At 38.7% G+C, this 21,660-nt stretch overlaps 1 protein-coding gene across 1 annotated transcript; it reads right to left on the bottom strand.

Moving 5' to 3' along the window:
* Positions 1 to 6: 6 nt before the first annotated feature.
* On the bottom strand, positions 7 to 21,389 carry arhgdia (Rho GDP dissociation inhibitor (GDI) alpha). The gene is made up of 6 exons (XM_057345642.1): positions 21,270 to 21,389; positions 5,454 to 5,649; positions 3,003 to 3,086; positions 2,386 to 2,462; positions 572 to 635; positions 7 to 321 (listed from the first exon to the last, which is right to left on the bottom strand). Exons 2-6 carry the CDS (start codon positions 5,638 to 5,640, stop codon positions 122 to 124), a joined length of 612 nt encoding a protein of 203 aa, XP_057201625.1. The 5' UTR covers positions 5,641 to 5,649; positions 21,270 to 21,389; the 3' UTR covers positions 7 to 121.
* Between the last annotated feature and the right edge of the window lie 271 nt (positions 21,390 to 21,660).

The raw sequence follows: 21,660 nt of genomic DNA, 5'->3' as shown, positions 1-21,660 counted from the left end.
GAATATGGTGGTGATGAATGATGACGATGTAAAGGTGTAGGGGAGGGCTAGAGAAGATTGGAGAGGAAGGGAGGAATAAGGAGGATGACAGGAAGGAAAATGGTCAGGGCTTGGAAACGGCTCAATCTTTCCACTCCTTCTTGATGTTGAGGTTCCATTCCCAGGACAGGTGGTCGTGTTTGTCGTCGTCGGTGAACTTAGATTTCATGTTGTATGTGCCGCGGGCCAGCATGCCTTTGGGCGCCTCCTCTAAAGGTGTCAGGAACTCGTACTCGTTCGGTCGAGGCCCGTAGCTGCCCACCATGTAGTCCGACTTGTCAACTGAACACAAGAAACATGAGTGAAGAGGCTGAAGGTTAGCATTTTTCACATGATATTTTGAAGGGAAGAAATTCCTTAATTGTCATAAAAATGTCACAAAAAAACAGGTATCATTTTCGAAGGTAAGAATAACTCCTGTTTGTCCTTAAGTTCCAGGTTGGTGTATGACCTGAAAAGCTTTGTCTGAGATTGACATTTTTCACACTCCTCCAATTTTGAAGGCTTCTAAAAGTATTAAAGTTGGACTTACTCTTCACTCCTTTCCTAAAGGTCTGCTGTACATACTTCAATCCCGAGACGATATCCCTGTTTACCTGTAAACGGATGAATACACGTCGGTTTTAATGACATCGTGAAGCACAACTGAAATTCAGTTCATCTTATTTCTGACCGGTGTTGGGTGTAACTAGTTACCAAGTAATTAGTTACTGTAATTTAATTACTTTCCCTTAAAAAGTAAAGTAAGGGATTACTCTTATTTTTTCTGTAATTTAATTACAGTTACTTAAGATGTAATTGAATTAAATACTGTGTAATGTATACAACAGTGGAATTGACATTAAAATGCAAAGTCTAACTTTAAAATGCATGCATTAATGTATCTTTCTCACATTTGTAATACTAGTCAGTTAATACGATTACTTTATGTAGATTTATTTGAATTAAGAGTAGTTTTGTGTCTATCCTTGAATCACTTAATCAAGGTTGATGTAGGACATAGAAAGGAATTAGTAATAAGTAATTAAATACTTTTTGGCGAGAGTAATTTGTACAGTAATCTAGTTACTCGACTGAATATGTAATTAGTAACTAGTAATTAATTACTTTTTCAGAGTAATTTACCCAACACTGTTTCTGACGCATTGTGGTGCTTTTTCAGATTGAAGAATACAAGTATAAATGGGAGAAACTGTCGGTTTTATCTGTTTTTTTTTTTTGTTGACTTTTTATGTGTTCAACATGGATTAAAACGGTGACATAGTGAAAAATGTATGTAAATAAGAGTGTAGAGAAGTTGCATTTTACTACCCAAAATGCAAGTGGCATCATGTGACCTGTGTTTCTGACAGTCATTACTAACCTCATAAGCATTGCAGTCAATTCAAAGTCAGTGGAATGTAAAAATGATGTCGACGTAACTGATAACTGTGCAAAAACGCTTAAACAGCAGGGATTCTTTAACACATTACCATTTCTTTCAAATGTAAATTTTAAAACTAAACGTTTACATAACACTTGTGAACCTTTCACGTTGGGGTCCCGATCGGCCTGTCAGGGTTTATTTCATATTAAAGGGATAGTTCATCCAAAAATCTGTCATCATTTTCTTTTTTATACAGGTTGTTTCAAACCTGTATAAATGTCTTTGTTCCAATGAACACAGAAAGATATTTGGAAGAATGTTAGCAATTTTCAGTTCTGGGACATCATTGACTACCATAGTAGGAAAAAAATATTGTATTTTTTTTGTTCTGTTGAACACAATGCGATATTTTGAAGAATTTAGGAAAACAAAGAGTTCTGGAGCTCCTTTAACTACCATTTAATTCTTCCTACTATGGTAGTCAATGATGTCCCGGAACTGAAAATGACTAACATTCTTCCAGATATCTTTCTCTCTGTTCATCGGAATATGAAATATGAAATGACATCAGAATCAGAAGGAGCTTTATTACCAAGTATGTTTACACGCACAAGGAATTTGATTTGGCGACAGGAACTTAGTGCAGAAGAAAGTGTACACATGGTGCAAACATAGATGAAAGAGATATATACATTATATATACATTAAGATGGAAAAAAATGAAAATTAAGTAATAACAAAAATGCACTATATACAAAAGTGAAAAAATATAGACAAAAAACAACAAATAATTGTTTAAATGAATGTGCAGATGTGTTATTTACAGCTTTATCGTATTGTTTCTCACAATGTAGTTTCCAGGGTGAGTAAATGATGACAGAATTTTCATTTTTGGGAGAACTATCACTTTAACAACCAGGTGGCTGAACATTATATTGTAAAAAACTCACTGACTGGTGTCAGGTATGCCATAAGCTAACCTTGAAGTTGATCTTTATCCTGTACTCCACACCTTCCTTCAGCACAAAAGACTGCTTCTTAAAAGCCTCCAGATCTCCTGAGGGCATCACAAATATACAAAAACACCTTAGGAAACCTTCCTTTGAATGGCGGTGTAATAAAATCATAATGCATTTCCACATGCACAGCATTTGCAAAGAAAAAAAACACTAACAAGTTATTTAATCAAATAAAGCAAAATACAATGGGTCGGTAAATCCTGTAGATTCACTTGGTATTGACACATGTACATGTGTTTGGCGTGGCAATGGCAGCAGGGTGCAGTTTAAGCATGTACCCAGCAGATGGCGCACACACATTCTCTCTCTCTGTCCACCTCTTGCTCTGAATGTGTTCAACTCAACTGTTGGGCTCTATTTGGTCATGAGAGGGGAACTTTAAGTCTTCCCACACGTTTATGTCCCGTCTCATTAGCTAACAGAAATAACACTGACCAATATTTACAAATGCATTACTGAGAAACAACCACAGACCGTTCAGTTTCTCTTTACAGCATCCGTCACATGATTACAGAGTAAATACCAGAGTACTTTGGCATTTTAATGTGTTTAATTAATGTAACAACATCTCTACTCACCTTGCAGGTCAAGGGTCAGGGGGGCGGGGGCTGTGTCACACATAAGAGTTAGCCGTGTCACCTGGACGTTGGGAGCTTTGGGATCTGATAAAGAACAAATAAACATGTCTGAGAAAAAATGCTGGATACCTCACATACCTCATCTCTGTGGTGATGGTCAACCAAGCTATATTAAAAGACTAAAAGCCCAAGAGAAGCAGCCCAAATAAACCCACCCACCAAGTTTGTAATAACAGAACAATCACCCTGCTTGTTTGTTTGTTTAATACAATTTTCGGTCTCTCTCATATAAAAAAAAACTAAGCACTGTGGTTTCAGATCATCGCAATTATTGCACATCTCTATAGAAGACACTAGGGGGCGCTGTAGTGCCTGCATTTTTGTATATATTGTAACTAAAGTATGGTAAAACTGGTCAAATGTACCACCACAACACAATCACTTAAAAAAAAACGGATGGATCTTGCAAAGGTGGTTCTTGTAGATCTGCTAGACATTTTCATTCAATTTTTTCATAGAACTAAAACCACAATGAAATATTAGTACGTAACAGAAATGTGTTGCATGATGGCATAATGTAACGTCAGTGCTTTGCAGACATTAGCACTGTTCCCGGAACAGCCCATGGCACCTTTAATGTAACGGTTCGCATTAGCTCGGCTTCACATCTCCATTTAACAAAATCTGTGTAAGTTGCTTTGGACAACAATCATCGGCTAAATGACAGCTAGCAAACAACCATCACTGACTACCCTTGCATGAATTTGCATCAGGATAAAACACATCACTTCGGTTGTTTACACGAGTTGACTACACAACGTTTCTATTAGTGTTGCCTTTCACACTATGGAGCATAAATAACGGTTTTTATATAATGAAACAGCATTCTTTCAGATTATATGATCAAACTGGAGACAGGACCCAACCCAAAACTGTCCTAGAAACAGTTCAATTCCCAAAATGAAAGAAACTGCAGCATTGAAGTGACCCATATAACACGACCTCAAATCTTCTGAAGTTACACTGAAAATCGGGTTGTTTTCCATTCGGTTTATAACCACAATCAGTCACGAGACAACTGAGAACAAATTGCATGAATTACTTTGAATCTAGTGTGATGTTATTATGCGAGCGATTTTAAAGATTCACAGAAAGAGAGGAAAAGACTTTGATACCCATTTGATAACCTTAACCCCAACTTACGACTATCTCATCCATCAATTTCTCATTCAATTTATGTCAATTCCCAATCAACTTTACGTCAATTCCACAGCTACTAAACGACTTCAGAAGACTTGGAATATGGTGCTGGTTCGCAAGTCATGTACTTTCACAATATCTCACAGAAACCATTTGCATTTATAGTCGAACTATTCCTTTACTGTAACTAATGGGAAATTGTTTCAGTGGGTTTCTCGTTGCAGTGTCAGCATCAGCCTGCAGTTTTTCGGCCGGCACAGAAAGTGTCGTTACTCTGCTGATGTCTCTGCGAGAGCCGCTTCAGTCACTCCACATTAAATAATGAGACTGAGACTAGTGATGAAATGCCTCTGCTGCTTGACGCTCCTTCAAAAAAGTGAACAGATGAAGCGCAACGTTCAGGACTTCAGCGTAAGGGCGAGTTGCTGATAAAACGGTGAAGTAGCGGGAACGCTAGTGATGTGACCTCTTTTTGGAGTGAGCCCTTCAGAGACTGCCGGCAGATGATGCACACCACAGCAGCCTCGGGCGCTCTAGTCTACGTGATTCACACAAGTAGGACACATTCCTGGATCAACATCATCTGCCGGTTCCGGAACACGGTGATCCTATTTGTGCTGTGCGGTTTGGACAAGCTGGAATTGTGCTTATTTTGACAAACAGGACCAACATTTAAGGTCCCGTGCTGTTACTTAGATACCAGGCTGAAGAATCAACAAGGCAAAATTATATTGCAGATCTCCTGAATGACTTTCCTTCATCTGCAGGACACAAAAGAAGATATTTTGAAGAACGTTGGCAAGCAAACAACATTGACCCCCATTGACTTTCATTGTATGGACACGAAACCGCTGAGACTTTTCTCAAAATATCTTCGTTTGCGTTTCACAGAAGAGAGTCATATGCTGGTTTTGAGTGACGTGAGGGTAAATAAAAGATGACAAAATGTTTCTTTTTGGGTGAACTATTCCTTTCATAAATGGGGGTCAACCAACCCTCAATCTGACAGGACTGTTTTTCTAGGATCATGTCTTTCTGGGTAATTTATGCTAAGCAGCCGGCCAGACCTCTTGACACGCACGAACGCACGTTTCAGAGAGCTGAAGCACAAGCCAAGACACGCTAATCACATGAATATCAAAGCGTGTTGACAGAAGTGTGCAGGAGCAGGTTCAAGAGAATAAGAAAGAGATTGTTGTTGTGCTAGGACATCAACCTTGTGTGTCCGTTTACAAACGGGGTGACACACACCTGCGACTACACCGACAGAGCCCAGCAGAGCCTCCTTGTACTTGCGAAGGCTCTCATCGTCTTTGTCCAGCTCTTGGATTTCCTGAAGACTCTTCTGTGCCGGTGCCTTGTAGTTGACGCCCTCGGCGGCTTCATTCTCTGCGGCGATGGCGGCTAGCTGCTCTGGGGTGGGCTCCTGCTCGGCCATGATTGACAACTGGAGGAAAACACACACGCACAAACACACAGGGGTTTAGCAGATGCCTTTAAACAACTGCTTTAGTCTTCATAACGTATTAGGTTGTATTCATCACACGATCAATTCTTCTTGTGTGTTTACTGTTGATCATACCCATAGACTGCATAAAACAGTCTTTCTCTTGTGAAGAGGAATTTTGAAGCCTTAAGTGGGCGGAGCCAGTCATCGCCATCATGGCGGCACGCATCGCTCCCAGATAATCGAAAATGGGCAAAAAGGCAGGACGTGGGTGGAGCTGAGGTGTCTGGTTGGTGAAACCACCTGTCACTCAAGTGACCACGCCCTTAATTATGCAGAATTTGAAGCTTTAATTTAAACGGACGAGTTATAAAAAAATTCACCGCCCCTCACAGATGCCATGAAGGGTAAAATTAGCTATACAGCTATATTAGGTATATATAGCTATATAACAAACTAAAAATGAAACTTTGGTGACATCTCTGTTTTGTTTAGATAAAGGTCCGGTGTATGAAATTTAGCGGCATCTAGTGGTGAGGTTGTGAATTGCAAGCAATGGCTCACTCCATCCACCCCCCTTCTTTCGAAGCACTACGGTGGCTGACACAGAACAAAGATGTCGTCACGTTTTCGTTTCTTTGTCGAAGGAGATGTATTTACGAAACGCGCTCTGTAGAGCAGTTTGTCCGTTTAGGGCTACTGTAGAAACATGGTGAATTCCATATAAGGGGACCCGTGGTGTATGTAGATTGAAATAGCTCATTCTGAGGTAATAAAAACATAACGCTTCATTACGTAAGGTCTTTATGCACCTCTGAAGACATAGTTATGTATATTATATTACATTTCTGTCAGTAGATCCTCCAAAATACTACACTCTGCTTATAGTATGTGTCAATTCCATGTATAATAATGAGAATAAATCATGTTCAACTAACTTTATCCGTTCAAAAGCTATGTGAACAATTCGTGTCGAGTTAAATCAAAATTCCTGAAGACTTCCAGTGCATGGGATTGATTAATGACAGTAAATGTAAAAATAAAGTACAGTGCATTTCCAATCGAGATGACAAGAGGAGGGGACTTTAAAAGAGTTCTGGTTATGCTGGTGGTTTTCACCAAAACTCATAACTAATCTGGAATGTTGCATGATCTGAAAGCAGATCAGCTCTTGTTTCCACATGACAACACTATGCAAATCAACATAAAAAAAATTCAAGCAAAATAACTAACTAAAATAATTTATTCTGAAAATAAATGCTACGTAAAAACTTTTGTCAGTTAAATGAAGTAATGAATGTGTGGATTTCTTGTTCCAGTGTGGCCTTTCAGTGAATGTGTGAGAATGCAACACTTCTGCTGCAATGCAGTGGCTTTGAAAAAAGTGCACTTGTCTTCTCGCTCCTCCTAGCACACTAAAGTCTGAATCTTAACATCTGAGCAGCACATCACCTTCTATAGTTTCCTGTTCCTTTCATCTGCATGTTTATAATATTCAGATGCCCCACCGGCGAGCTTTCAATACCTTACATGGTTATGGCGTGCTTAACACAAAATCACCCTTGAAACAAAAGTGAATCACTCTTAAAAACGCTTTAATGCATCTATAAAAGATCAATCCAGTTTCACCTTGACAAATAAGCTAGTAAGGTTTACAAAATTGTGAGAATCTTGTATAATTCTACAGTCTGTATAAAGTTGAGAAGGAAGAAAGGTGGAATTTAACATATAATAGCTCTTGCATCTAAAGCATGGTGATTGTGTCTGTAATATTTCATTTAAAGGAACAGTTCACCCAAAAATGAAAATTCTGTCATTTACTCACCTTCGATTCGTTACAAATCTGTATAAATGTCTTTGTTCTGATGAACACAGAGAAAGATATTTGGAAGAATGCTTGTAACCAAACAGATCTTGCCCCCCATTGACTCCCATAGTAGGAAAAATTACTTTATCTATTTTATTTTTGTTCTGTTGAACACAAAAGAAAACATTTTGAAGAATGTAGGACAGCAAACAGTTCTGGGGCACTTTTGACTACCATTGTATTTTTCCTACTATGGGAGTCAATGGGGGGAAAATTCTGTTTGGTTATACGCATTCTTCCAAATATCTTTCTCTGTGTTCATCAGAACAAAGACATTTATACAGATTTGGAACAACTTGGAGGTGAGTAAATGAAGACAGAATTTTCATTTTTAGATGAAGTATCCATTTAAAGGCGCAGTTATTGATTAACAGCGGCCACTAGCGTTGTATTATACGATTTGCAACGAATCGCTCAGTCCAAACACGACGGTGTACAAAAACACGACAGTACAAAAAGATGTCGTTTTCATGTTGACGCAGGGAAGAGATGATGCGGTTATTAGAAAGACTGTAGAAAGAGTGATATCTTATGTATTACATAAAATAAAAGGTTTGTGGATTTTAAGTATAAAAAGAAGGATAAAAGTCAGGCAGGAGCTAGGACCCGTGTTAATATAATTAAGACTTTACAGCAGAGACACGTTAGGACTAAGTCTTTTAGCAGAGATACTCACAGATATCTATGGAGATACTTTCCAGCAGAGAGACGTTTGAGAGAAAGATCGTCTTAAAATCATCCCCGAGGAGGTTGCTTTGATTCGGATCAGTACGTGAGTAACATACTAGCATACCAAGATATGTTGTTGTTGTAATATTAGCTGTGTGACGGAGCAGTTATGAGCGTCATTGTTTATCTGGAACCGCTTTAATATTGTACTCATCCAGATACTGGAGAGAGAGAGAGCGCGCTGGAGCTGAAACTGGAGCGAGCGAGAGTGCGTTTTACTCTTTTACTCAATGATGAATAAACTTTCAGTTAATCCGCGGGTCACATGCGTTCCGCACCAGAGAGCATGATCCGCGGGTCACATGCGTTCCGCACCAGAGAGCACGATCCGCGGGTCACATGCGTTCCGCACCAGAGAGCACGATCCGTATGGATAACAGATCATCCCACGATCCGTTTCACCACGATACCGCAGCGGAGAGGAACAGAAAACGCGCGTTGTTGAGTTGCTTGTCCGTTTAGGGCTGCTGTACAAAACACGGCGGCGAATTCAATGTATGTAGGCCCGCTCTGTATGTAGATATAAACATCTTATTCTAAGGTATTACAAACTTGATGGTTCATTACGTAAGGTCTTTATACACCTCTGAAGAAATAATTTTGTATATTATATTGTATTTCTGTCAATAGATCCTCCTAAAAACGCCGTATTGTTCTTTTAACGGGACCAGTGGTGGGACATGAAAGTGCCAGTTGTTTATTTCGGATTTGCAGCCACACAGCTTTGTTAGACTCCTCAAACTGAGAAAATCTACTTGGCCACCAGCAGCATAAACATTCTGCTATAAATCAGGCAAATCGTTTCAAACATAGTGTTAAGATCTGCCAGCCTATGTTACAAACAGATGTAATGAGGACCACATATGAAGACCCAGCGAACGAATGAAGCTTCTCAGCTCACGGTGTAGTACACCAGCCTTTAGATGTTGTATATTAAAGACAGATGTTGTTTGCATAAAACATCTGTAGACAGCCAAACTTCTCCCTCTTTGAGCACACCGCATTACTGATTCACGAGACATGGCCTGGTCCTAGATGAATGTACTTGGACCGGCACCAGTACGGGGAAAACTAGTTTAAATTCAGCACATTCACCTCTTCGTCCCTATTGTTTCCTGTTCCATAATTGTTAAAATGGCAAAAAGGTCTTAAGTCATAAAATGGTCAATAAAACAGAGTGAGATTCTAGAGAAAACTTCAGAATGGACTTTGCTTTTCTTAGTCTTGGCAGTGCATTGGTTGGGCTGAGTCCAATCTGTAACGTAGATAACGCTCCACTGCTTTTTCCATTCTGGACCTCTGCACTCCCATGACACTGTCTTTTGATACACTGATCCAACGGGTGTGTTTCAAAGAGAGGTGAGAAAAACAAATAATGGTTTTCAATGTTCATAAAAAGGGACATACATTTTTTTTCAAAGAGTAAATATTTTGTGATTTTTAAGGTCCTACTTTGGTTTATGGAGTGTCCAACAACAAGTTTACATACATACACGGTATGAAAACGCTTTCATTTTCTAATAATAGGCAGTTCTTATGACTGACTCTCAAATTATTCGTTCAGCGATTCATCTGTCGAATCCCCTACTTTCTGTCAGCCCTCTCTGATCCAATTGGTCAGATGGTCCTGTCTGCTGTGATTGGTCTACCGCGCGCAGTGTCGTAAATGGAATGTAGGCGGGCATTACACCGGACGCTATGATATGATTTTAGAATCTAAACGAATGTAATCAAACGTATATAGCCTGTCCTCATCCATGTTTGGCGATTAATATTCATGAGGTGCAGAATTTACATCGAATGAGACTGTTGTGTGGGCGGAGCTGTCAGCCGCGACGTCGCAGAAATAGAAACCATTTCTAAAATAAAAACTTCCTACTATGGTTAGCAACTTCCTGCTATTAAATTCTGACAAAACAGAAGTTCTACTGATCAAACTTTCACACGCAACAACCTAGAATGCTTCCTAACTCTCGATGAATGTAAAGTGTTTGAGAATAGTTTCTGTGTATTTCCTCATACACTATGATAATGATAGGTTGTAAGAGAACAGGTATCATATGGACAATGAACTTATGTAAAGATTGTTTAAAATTCACCTAAAAGTTATTTTAAAGCCTAATAAATATTAAAATTGATAGCTCCTAAAAGATTGAATTAAAACTGCAAAACTGAATGGCTATAATTAATGTGAAAATTAAGAAAGAATATATAAATTTCAAAGAGACATCAGTAGCAGTACTGATATCAGTAATACTGGTTTTCATCCATGAAATGATGCCATTACATAAATATGAAGTCTTAATATGTCGTTTATACACTCATTTGGAATAAAATGTGAAATTATTACAATATTAAAGCATATTTAAAAACATGAATGTTATGTAAAACTAACCACAAGTAATTATAGAAAAATCTTGTGATTAATTTGTAACATTTCTTCAATATAAGCCTTAATATTAGTTGAAATTAGAATTGTTTATATTTAGCAATAAACTAAAATAAGTTGAGCCACTAAAATTACAACATGAAAAGAAATTAATATCATATATATTATCGATACCTTAAATAGAAAAATAGATTAAATCTAAATAGCAATATGAAAACAAATAAATACTAAAATGATAAAAGCACATAGAACTGCTAAAACGTCAACTCAAATTAACTTGAAAACCATTAAAATAAAACTAGTATCTTTGCAACACATTCAACCTAAGAATGGGTGACCTTGTTTAAATTTAAGGATCAGAGAGAGGGTGGACAAAAGTCCTACACATGCTTTTTGTGCTAATAAAAACAACTGATTCATTTGTTAATTTAAATGGCAATGGACTATGAAAGCTTTCTGTAAAGCACGCATCAGTCAAGAATCTACACGCCTGAGAGAAGTAGCGTATGAAACTACAAGTGCATAATAACAGCAGCTCATTTCCCTTCTTTGGCTGGCTAAATTAATTAAGTCTGACAAACTACAATGTGTTTCTGCTAAAGAATCAGGAAAACATGAAAACAAGAGCCTGCCGCAAGCCCAATTCATCTGAAACCATTCATGCCCAGATTACATCACTTTAGTGGATGGGCCCTCAGGAGCCGCTGCCAACAGAATAAACCCGTACAAACATTGTTAGCTACTTGGCAGTCGTCTCCATGTCGTTAATACGCAGGAGGGAGTGCAGGGTAATTTCACACAGCTGAGCGAGATGGCCGAGCCATTAAGTACACTTGTAACAATGTTATTTATTTCATAAACGTGGGTAGAGTGTTTGTATTATTTTACTGAGGGTTCGAAACAGGGAGCGTGAGCTGTCACTGCCAGTCCGTGCTCTTGACCGTGGAGAGGAATTGAGCTTGACATCTGCTCCTCCCACTTTCCTGTCCACTCTGTTTGGCGTGGGCCAAGTCATTCTAATTGGGGATTATAAAGTGCTGATATCACTGAGGATGCCTAAGAAAGACTAACACGTTAACATGTCAAGGGGTTACAAAGCCTGCGATTATGCCCGTTACTGAGCAACAATAACTCTGATACGATTATCAGGACGGGATTAGGGCTAATTAAAGGGGGCCTGTGTCCGTAAAAGTGTTGGGATGCCAAACTGAGCCAGGTAAAGAGGATTTCCTTGACAAACAGCATCCTCCAGAGATTCTGAAGTTAACTGAGGACAACAAAGACTGTGACACTTTGAATGTGACATATTTAAAGGTGCAATGTGTGAGGATCTATTGACAGAAATGCAATATGCAGAACTATGAGTTCAGAGGTGTATAAAAACCTTACATAATGAAGCGTTATGTTTTATTACTTTAGAATCGTAACTAAGTTACCAACAAAGAAGCAAAAACGTGATGACATCGTTGTCCTGAGTCAGCCACCATATTGCTTCAAAAGGGAGGGGCGGTGTGGGCCATTGGTTGCAATTCACAACCTCACCACTAGATGCCGCTAAAATCTCCACATTGCACCTTCAATAGTAATTCAACAATTTGTGATGGATTGAAAAACAGCCCAATAAGTACATGCATGAATATGTGAAGAAAGACATCAATTTGCATTCCCATTAGACATGTGAAGCAAGGAAGTGCTGGCTTTAAAAAACGCTGTATTTTCCACATACCGTGCATGTTTGTATCTCCTCTTTACCCCGACTCTCTGAAACGCACAGATTTTTAACAAAGCTCATGGCTCTGAAAAGCGAGGTGTGCTATGATTGGCCAGTTAACCAGTGCGTAGTGATTGGTCGAATATTACAAGCGTGTGACAGAAATGTAACGCTTCTTACCATATCTGAAACATCAGGTTCCAAAGCATTTGTACATACATGCATGGGCAATTTATAACACACCAAAGACACAGAAAAGCATGTGTTAGCGCCATATAACCCGTTTAAATATGATAGAGTCTATATATAAAGTCATATAGGCCCGGGATGGTGTTTGTTCATTAGCATGGACTCACTAACTTAACTAGCTTTAGCCAGAGATTACAAAACTGTAACTTGGAGAAAGTATGACAACCAGACAATATACGTTTTTGTCTTCACTGGGATTGGAGTTGAATCGGGTTACTGCGCCTACATTTAGCTCTTTTTGTGTGGGTTTAGGAAATTTAATAAAATAAATTTCATTCCTCATCCTCCCAGGACACCTGGAATTAGTGTTACAAGTACCCCAGGCACATCGTTTTATCATTTTTGTTGCATAAACACCATAAAACCGCTGAGAGCTTCGGATCTTACAATATTTCTCGATGACGCTGAAACCCAAAGTTGTCCGAGTTCCGGTCCCCGTGCAACTCATATTCAACTGCCATTGGCTCATCTGCATTCGAGGGGAGGGGCTTACCGATAGGTCAGTTGTGAGGTCATGTGTAACCACTGCAGTACTGAGCATTTACTTTGTTTTGCCAAAGCCCAAGAAGACCGAATGTAATTAGGTGGATGAGTCAGTAAGGGAACACTTTAACACCCCAGGGTTTCACGCTACGGTAATGGGCAATGTCTGTGGGTGGTAACACATCAACTGTTTGAACCTCACAACATAGTAAACTCTAGAAAACATGGGTCTGAGGTGACACGTACAATGAAGACGGCCTGGAGAATTCCAATGTAAACAAGAGGAACTTTGTTAATGTCCTTCCTCGACTCTCCCTGGAAGCGAGGTAATACTTGTGCTAGAAACAGTCTATTCTTTTCCAATCGCTGTTTCCTTGAGAAAATCAAAGAGAGAAAACTGCAGTAAAGCACAAGCAAAGCACATTCAAGAACTAACACAATCAATTGCAAGGATTTGCCATTAGCATGTTGTTAGGCTAATGCTACACTAAAGCTGCACCCTGGAACAAATTTATCAAACTATTTTAAAGCTCTTGAAGCTCCAAAAAGTGCATCCATCGGTCAAAGAACTGCTCGACACGGCTCCATGGGGTTGATAAAGGCATTTTGAAACGAATCGATTCATTTGTATAAGGCAAATATCCATATTTACAACTTTATTAACAATAATGTCTAACTTCCGTTATTTCTCTTTAACAAATGCATCGATTCACGAGCAGTTCTTTGATCGATGGATGCAGTTTTTGAAGTTGCAAAATCTCATACGCCATTCACTACCATTCTAAAGCTTGGAAAAGCCAGGATAAATGGAATATAAATGGTATTATAACGCTGTCTGTATTCGTGTGAAAGAAGAAAGACATATACACCTAGGATGCCTTGAGGGTGAGTAAAACAATATAATTTTGCTTTGCCTCGGAAATATCCCTTTAATGTCCTTTTCCAGAATAAGAAAAGGAAACAAACACAACAGTTGTGGAAAAAACAAAGCGCGTCACCTTTATATCAGAGGGTGAATTCATTTGTGCCTGGCCAATGACATTTTGACAGAAATGAATGTCAATTTTATGCCTTTTAAAGGGATAGTTCACCCAAAAATGAAAATTCTGTCATCATTTACTCACCCTCAGATTGTTCCAAACCTGTATAAATGTCTTTGTTCTGATGAACACAGAGAAAGATATTTGGAATAATGTCAGTAACCAAACAGATCTTGTCTCCCTTTGACTCCCATAGTATTTATTTTCCCTACTATGGCAAATGGGGATGAGATCATTTTTGGGTAAACTATCACTTTAATGTTTGACAAATCCACGAACAGCCATGTCAATGATGCCTACTGGCTGATCAGAACTTTGCACATCTGGTTTGAGGACATATATAGGGCTGTGACGGTTGCCGTAACAACCGCACCACCGCGATGGTAAAGTGCCATGCCACCGGTGGTAGTGCACATCACTCTGACAAATATAGGTGTAATAAATATGAGAGTTGCGATAACGATTGCTAGTTGTAGCCTTTCAGTTGTGGATGGTTTTATTTAAAAGATTTTAAATTAACAGAAATTATTGGCATAACGTTTCCGTTGGTGCGTTCGAGCGCAGGCCTGCACGGCAAAACCCAGGTTGTTCTGCGGGTTTTGCAATGGATCTTGTTGTGAAATGAACAAATACGTAAAATCAAAACTGGCTATGACCCGCTTGCTTAGTGTCGGAGCGCGCGCAGGTTTTGCCGCGGTTGCGGAGAGACATCTCTTCATGCGCTCCTGTGCACATCTTCTGAACGTGCATTTAGTGCAGCTGTACACATTTTAATCTGGACAATGTCAACAAGTAAGTTTCACATCAACGAGTAGGAAAAAGTAAAGTTTTTATGGCAATGTAGGTTTAAACAGTTTGTTTCAAATGGAATTGTTAAGGACTGTAAGGGTTAATACGCCACTGACTGAAGTTACTGCAACAAGAGCTTTTTTATTTAGTATTTATCTTTCATATATCATTTAAGTTTTCATTATTTACTGATGTTTATTTAAATGTTTTATATGATGTAGTGTGCCGTTTCACTGATGGATTTGCGCGTTAAACATTGACGGATGTTTCATCCTCATTTATTTCAGATATCATATTTCAATTATTTAACAATTTCAAGTATTTAAATAAGGTCTATATTTCTCTTCCACTCGTCATGTGGTTGCTACACGCAAATATAATAATATAAGTATTATTTATATAAATAATATATATTTCTCAACCACCGCACCCGATTTGTCTATTACCACCGCGGTGGTAAAAAACTGCCACCGTCACAGCCCTAGACATATACCAAAAAAATGGTCCCCTTAAAGTTAAAGTAACAGTTCACCCAAAAATAAAAGTTCTGTCATCATTTACTCACCCTCAAGTTGTCCCAAATCTGTATAAATGTCTTTGTTCTGATGAACACAGAGAAAGATATTCAGAAGAATACTTGTAACCAAACATTTCTTGACCACCACTAACCATTTTATTTTTGGGTAAACTGCCCATTTAACTGATCATTTTAATGCATAGGCTGACCGACTGTTTACTAAAATAAATTATGCAATGTAGAGCAAACCATGTCACTGAAAGCAGGTCAATGAAGTTGGCTTCTCAGATTCAGACTTCCCTAGCAACAGCCATGAGCCCTTTATACTTACTCTACAAACCACAACATCCCGTGCATCACAGATGGGTCAGCAGCATTGTCATTACTGGTGTTTGCAATGTAAATTTCAGGATCGGCTCTACTGATGAGAAACATGACAAGAGAGGAGCTCTATAGTGGGTGGAGGGGGTGTAGAAAAACTAGAAAGCCTAAATCTCAAAGTTGCATCTTTTGTTTAATCAAAGGTCAGCTGTGTCTAAGAAAAGCAGACAGATTGTCAAGACTTTGCTGTATTTGCATTCATGGGCTCTAAGGGCCTTGCGCTGTAGAAAGCTTGAGAAAAGACAGAAAAGAGCAGAGAGGTGACAGGAATGGATCATATCGGCCCCACTTCATGAAGGCCCGCCCAGCCTTGGCTCTTGTCATGAACATGCTAGGTCAAACACTGTGGTGTTGGGAGTGCACCATAGCCAAACATCTTTTAACATAGAAAACTACAAAAGCAAGACTTAAACTACACCATATAGTGGATGTGTACATGCTGTGATGCTTCTTTGTATTCTCCCCACTTCCTGTTTCATCAGCTTCCTGCGCCAGATCTCTTCCGCATAAAGAATAGCAATATAACAATACGTTTTACTGCAAGCTAACTGTCATTGACTCGCATAAATAAAATGCAAGGCCATAACATTAACCCTGAAATTTTCCATGAAGTAAAATGATTTTTGCAAGGTATGGTTAAGTAAACGTTACAGCTTATTACTGTATTCTTATACTGGTACATAAATAAAATTAGTGTTGTCACGATTAGGGTTGCGAATCGAAAATCAATTCCAATTTGGAATCGGAATCGAAAGGCTAGGAATCGGAATCGAAAGGAATAGGAATCGGATACTGGAGATTAAAATTTGAATTCCTCTTATCAATTCCTGTGTGCATATTTTCAGAAAAGTACATGCGTTGCATGATCTGCTGATATCTCAATAAAAGCCCTTATGAAAATTATCAATATTTTTTACTATAGTAAGCATAGTTTAGCTATAGAATTTGCATTAAAGCACATGAATCACAAATTAACCATAGTTGCATTATAGTAACTGCAGTTTAACCATTTTGTAGTTCAACTATGATAATACAAATTGTAATAAATCAGAAAAGGTGTTTCTATGTGTAAATATACACAAAACGGTGCTCATAAATATATATATATATATATATTTTGCAAACAAGTCAATAAGCAGGCTAAATGACCATACAGGTTGATATCTAAATGTTTTACTTCAACTGTGGAATCGAAACTGGGAATCGATAAGAATCGAAATCGATAAGCAGAATCAGAATTGGAATCGATAAAATTGAAACGATTCCCAACCCTAGTCACGATACCAAACTTCGGTACCAGTCGGTATTAAATGTGACGATACTTGCATTTCCCGCTATCATTTTGAGCGCTGTTGAACAGATTATGAAAGACATCTGATTGGCTATTGTGTTTCAAAGGTCATCGGATATGTCTTTGAATGGCTCCTTACCGAGTGCTTGCGCAGCCAAACACGGAAGCGTTTGAAAGTCTATCAAAGTAAAAATCAAACGCTTCTGTGTGTATCTGTGTAAGCGCTCGGTAGAGAGTGCGATGCAATGATCATTTCAAGCGCTTCCAGGTTTAGTTGCGCAAGCGCTCAGTAAGGAGCCATTCAAAGACATATCCGATGACCTTGGAAACACAATAGCCAATCAGTGGTCTTTCATAATCTGTTCAACAGCGCTCAAAATGATAGCGGGAAATGCAAGTATCGTCAAGTTTAGTACCGAAATATGGTATTGTGACAACACTAAATAAAATTATGATTTATTTGTTTAGATAAAGCAATAAGATTCCTTGCAATTAAGTTAGAATTGTAAGGTTAGAAATAAATTAGGGTTGGGCCGATAGACGATGACATCGTCCATCGCCAATGACTGACGGCCATCACGATGTTGGGCCGGCATCGTGATTCCCCTGCATGACGCAACTTTCGTCATCAGGAGGATCCGTCGTCATCCGCACATCTCGTCCGCTTACGCGTACAGCACATTCCCAAGACAAATGTAGAGTCCACATTATGACATTATGCGCATGTGTCGAGCTCGTCCATTCACGCGCATCCGCGGTTGAGTATGATTTGGTGCACGAGACTGAGCCGGACGTAGAAAGTGAAAGGAAACAGTGAATCGCATCGTCCGATGCCAATTTGGTAGACATCGCTCAGCCCTACTTAGAATGAAAAAATAAAGCCTTTTCAAATATAGCACATAAATATAAAAATACAAAGAATTTTGTTAACGATATGCAATTTGATCTTTTAGCTATATCCAGCCAGTGACTACCTTGACTAAGGTCAATAAAAGCCATGAATGCCACTGAGAGCACTTATAAAGGTGGTCACATCAGTGACCCAACTTCAATGCAATGGGCACAACAAAAGTGACCTTTATGTGGCTTCTCAGAGGTACATTCTCTTTGAAGTCTGTCTGACTGCTGCTGTGTCAAACTAAAAGGTTTTACAAGGGGAAATTTAATTCTATTACTCATCTAATGTCTCAAATTCTGACTAAAACAAGTCCTTTTCAAATCTATTTTAAAAGCACCCAGTGTACTGCAGTGCACAGTAAGTAAGTAAGTTCAGTAAGTACAAGCATGTTTACATAATACAATACAAGACATCCTTCTTTCATTTCAGCTGAAATATTAATTTGTGGTCATGCAGGACAGAGTGACTTCTCCATCACATTTAAATGTCTTATTGGTTATAACACCTAAAACTGCTTCATTTCTTTCTACATATTCTACAGATTTTTTTAGACATCACTAGATGAGGTAAAATGAGATACATTATTTTGTACATAATCAAAAGTATAAAAACGGTACAGACTGTAATCACACTGCCCCAAAACTTATTTTTATAACTATACCTTTTACGTTAATTACCAGGGTTTTTCCTGCATAGAGAAATTGGAGGCAGCCGTCTCCGTCAAATGTCGTGCCGCCTCAGGCTCTCGCCAAAATTATGTTGAGAGTCTTCACAAGAAATGCTGCATGCATTTAACCGACTGTCATTTGTAACTGCAGTTGCAACATTACGCCACAGTGGAGGCGCTGTTTCGTTATCAACACACTGGGGTGCTAAAAAGAGTTGCAGAACAAGAGCCAGCCTGTGTTTCACGGCTGTTTGTTTTGCATCCAAGTACATTTAATTTCTTGAAATGTCTTAAATTAACATGACGTACATCATTGTAATGTCTTTAGCTGTGCAGTTGGATCGTTGAATCGTTCATCTTATACTGTACACATCGAGTTCGCCAGTATGAACGCACATTCCGTTCAGAACGACTCGCACACGAATGACTCATTTGAACCGATTCATTTAAACTATTGAACTTTTCAGTCACTAGCGAATATAAGAGATCAACCACAGAGAATGCGAGATCTGAATTTAGTCATTTAGTAAGACTGGTTAATTCAGTTGGCTATTGTGGGCTGAAAAGTTAGTTGAAAATGATAAAAAGCTTTATTTGATAAAGAAACATTTCTGTTTGGTTGAATAAAAGTAATGTTTTATATAACTTAATAATTGACATTTTTATCTAATTTTATTAGAACTTTTAATATGTCAAACTCAAAGTCACTTTGGGTAAGCCACTTAAAGGTACGGTAGGCCTACGTATGTGTGTACAAGATCAGGATGGCACCACCTCCGCCTCATTTTGAGCCAGGAAAAACCCTGATTATGTCTGCTACGTCAATAGCATTCTATTAAACGTTACCATAATATACTTAAAAAATGACCATAACTTAAATTAAATGTAAGAGACGGCAAGACAAAATGTGCTCGCATCTTAAAATGTACTTTCTATAACTATTTTCTATGACTTTATAACAAACCCAATGGCTATTTTTCAACATTCTTAAGGACAAAGTTTAAACAGTGAGACGTATGCAGACACCGCCCTGACGAACTCCCTTGAGTCTACTTTACCCATCATACTATGGCCAAGGTGTAGCTCATGAATATTCATCGCGAAACGTGCAAACACAGTCATTAACATGCAAGACCGAACACGTCGTCATAAAACCATTCGTCCCTACGCCAAGCGTTTTTGCATTTCAGCCAATCAGTTAGGCCTAACGAGTGAACGTCACACCACTTAATTCACATCCTGTACCGTAGTAGGAATTGTAAACCAGATGCCGAAAGAAGGAACCAGAATAAATCGCGCCACTCGCACCACACAGGAAGGAAAGAAGCCTTGATTTGTCGAGGCTCTTCAGCCACGCGACCGTTTTGCAAAACAAGCCGGGAGCTTTTCTTAAAACACGGCCATACCCGAAACACATCAAATGATTGTGTAAATATATACTTTATGATATTACATTTGTGCTCAATCATAGCATTAATCTGCGTAAAGAGCATTTAGCGCCAGATCAAGGTCGACTTTTCCGGTGCCAGGCGCGATTAAATTAAACGGGATTTAATAAAAAAAGGAAACGAAACGTAGAAAGAAAAATTCACAACAAAGGGTGTTAGCCTCATGTCGCTCTCAGCATGACATATTTTTCCCATACCATTTAATCTGTTGACAGTTTCATAACCAACGCAAAACTAATCGGAGGAATGAAGGAAAATAGAAAAACAGATACAGCACATTCGCAAAAAGATTTTTTTCTTCCGATTTACCGACCAAACTTACAGCTTTGATCCAGGAAGTTCCTCCTCATGCTAGCAGGCTAACGTTGCTAATCAAGTATAATATCAAGAAGCAGGAATAAAAAAAAAAGCTTTCCATCCAATATTTCACATCACAGATCACAAATATGTACACCAAGATAATCGATTATGCGTCGCGAACGTTTATCCGTGCGATTTCTGCAGCAGAGGATACAAGTTGAGGAAATTGTCTCAGACTCCTTGGCCCTTTATTCTCACGTCAAAACCAACCTTTACAAAACGGTGTTTCATTCGACAGTAAGAAATTTATTTTAGGAAAATTGGTTGGTGGGTTCATTCAAAACAGAAACTTGCTAGCTCTAAATTTCCAACTAACAAAACCATCACAAAACATTGTCAAAACATGGACTTTTCAAGAAAACACACAGATGCTAAAAACCAACTAAATCTAAATCTAGTGGATGAAAAAGAAAAGTGATAAAAGCATTTAGAAATTGTCGTTAACTTTGATGTTCAGCCACAGGCTATCAGACAACGCCTGATAATCAATTCAGAAAAGACTGTTGTGGCCAGAATGTGGTATAAATCGGACCTAAGGACAGATAACCTTCAGTTTAAGTCATACAATTCGAAACATATTATATTTCTCATTGATTGCGTTCATAAAACCCTGTAAACGTAGTTAGTGCAGCAGGCAGGAAATGCATGCATCAACTTGCTGTCTTGTGTCAACCTGCCATAGCTGCCGAGCTACGAAAGATGCAAAACTACACGGGGAAACACCGCCAACGACAACGCCACGGGAGTTTTTCACCGTGTAAAATATGCTATCTTTAAAACACTTCTGTTGTGTAAACTTACCGTGGACTTGCGGGTACGACGAGTCTATATGTTGTAGTGAGCTTCCCTAACTTCTCAATGGCGCGATGAGGGAGCGGCGGCGTACCAGAGAGCGACACACTTCCGGGAATACCGCCGAACACGTCACGACAGACAATGCTGTCTACGCATGCGCAGGAGTAAAGCGAATTCTTTACGAAACAAAGCAATACAATTGTATTTTATCATATTCTTCTTAAAATTTGTGTTACCAATGGTGAGCGTTTGACGTGTCCTCAACGATAAAAGATATTCCGTTGGGGAAAACAACAAAATTGAAATATACGACCTACGTCAACTAAAATAAATGTCTTTAAAATCGGGAAAAAAATAGGCTCTGTGAAACAACAAAAAGATGCTCACACTTATGTCT

The sequence above is a fragment of the Triplophysa rosa genome, linkage group LG11 (genome assembly GCF_024868665.1).
Source record: "Triplophysa rosa linkage group LG11, Trosa_1v2, whole genome shotgun sequence".
Lineage (NCBI taxonomy): Eukaryota > Metazoa > Chordata > Actinopteri > Cypriniformes > Nemacheilidae > Triplophysa > Triplophysa rosa.
This window is presented reverse-complemented; position numbering and strand designations above follow the sequence as displayed.

Excerpts from the sequence above, each read along its gene's own strand:
- arhgdia (XM_057345642.1), bottom strand. The coding sequence starts at position 5,640 with ATGGCCGAGCAGGAGCCCACCCCAGAGCAGCTAGCCGCCATCGCCGCA. Across the intron at positions 3,087-5,453 it reads CTCTGTCGGTGTAGTCGCAG|ATCCCAAAGCTCCCAACGTC; the intron begins GTGTGTGTCACC and ends GTTCTTTATCAG. Across the intron at positions 322-571 it reads CTTTAGGAAAGGAGTGAAGA|TTGACAAGTCGGACTACATG; the intron begins GTAAGTCCAACT and ends TCTTGTGTTCAG.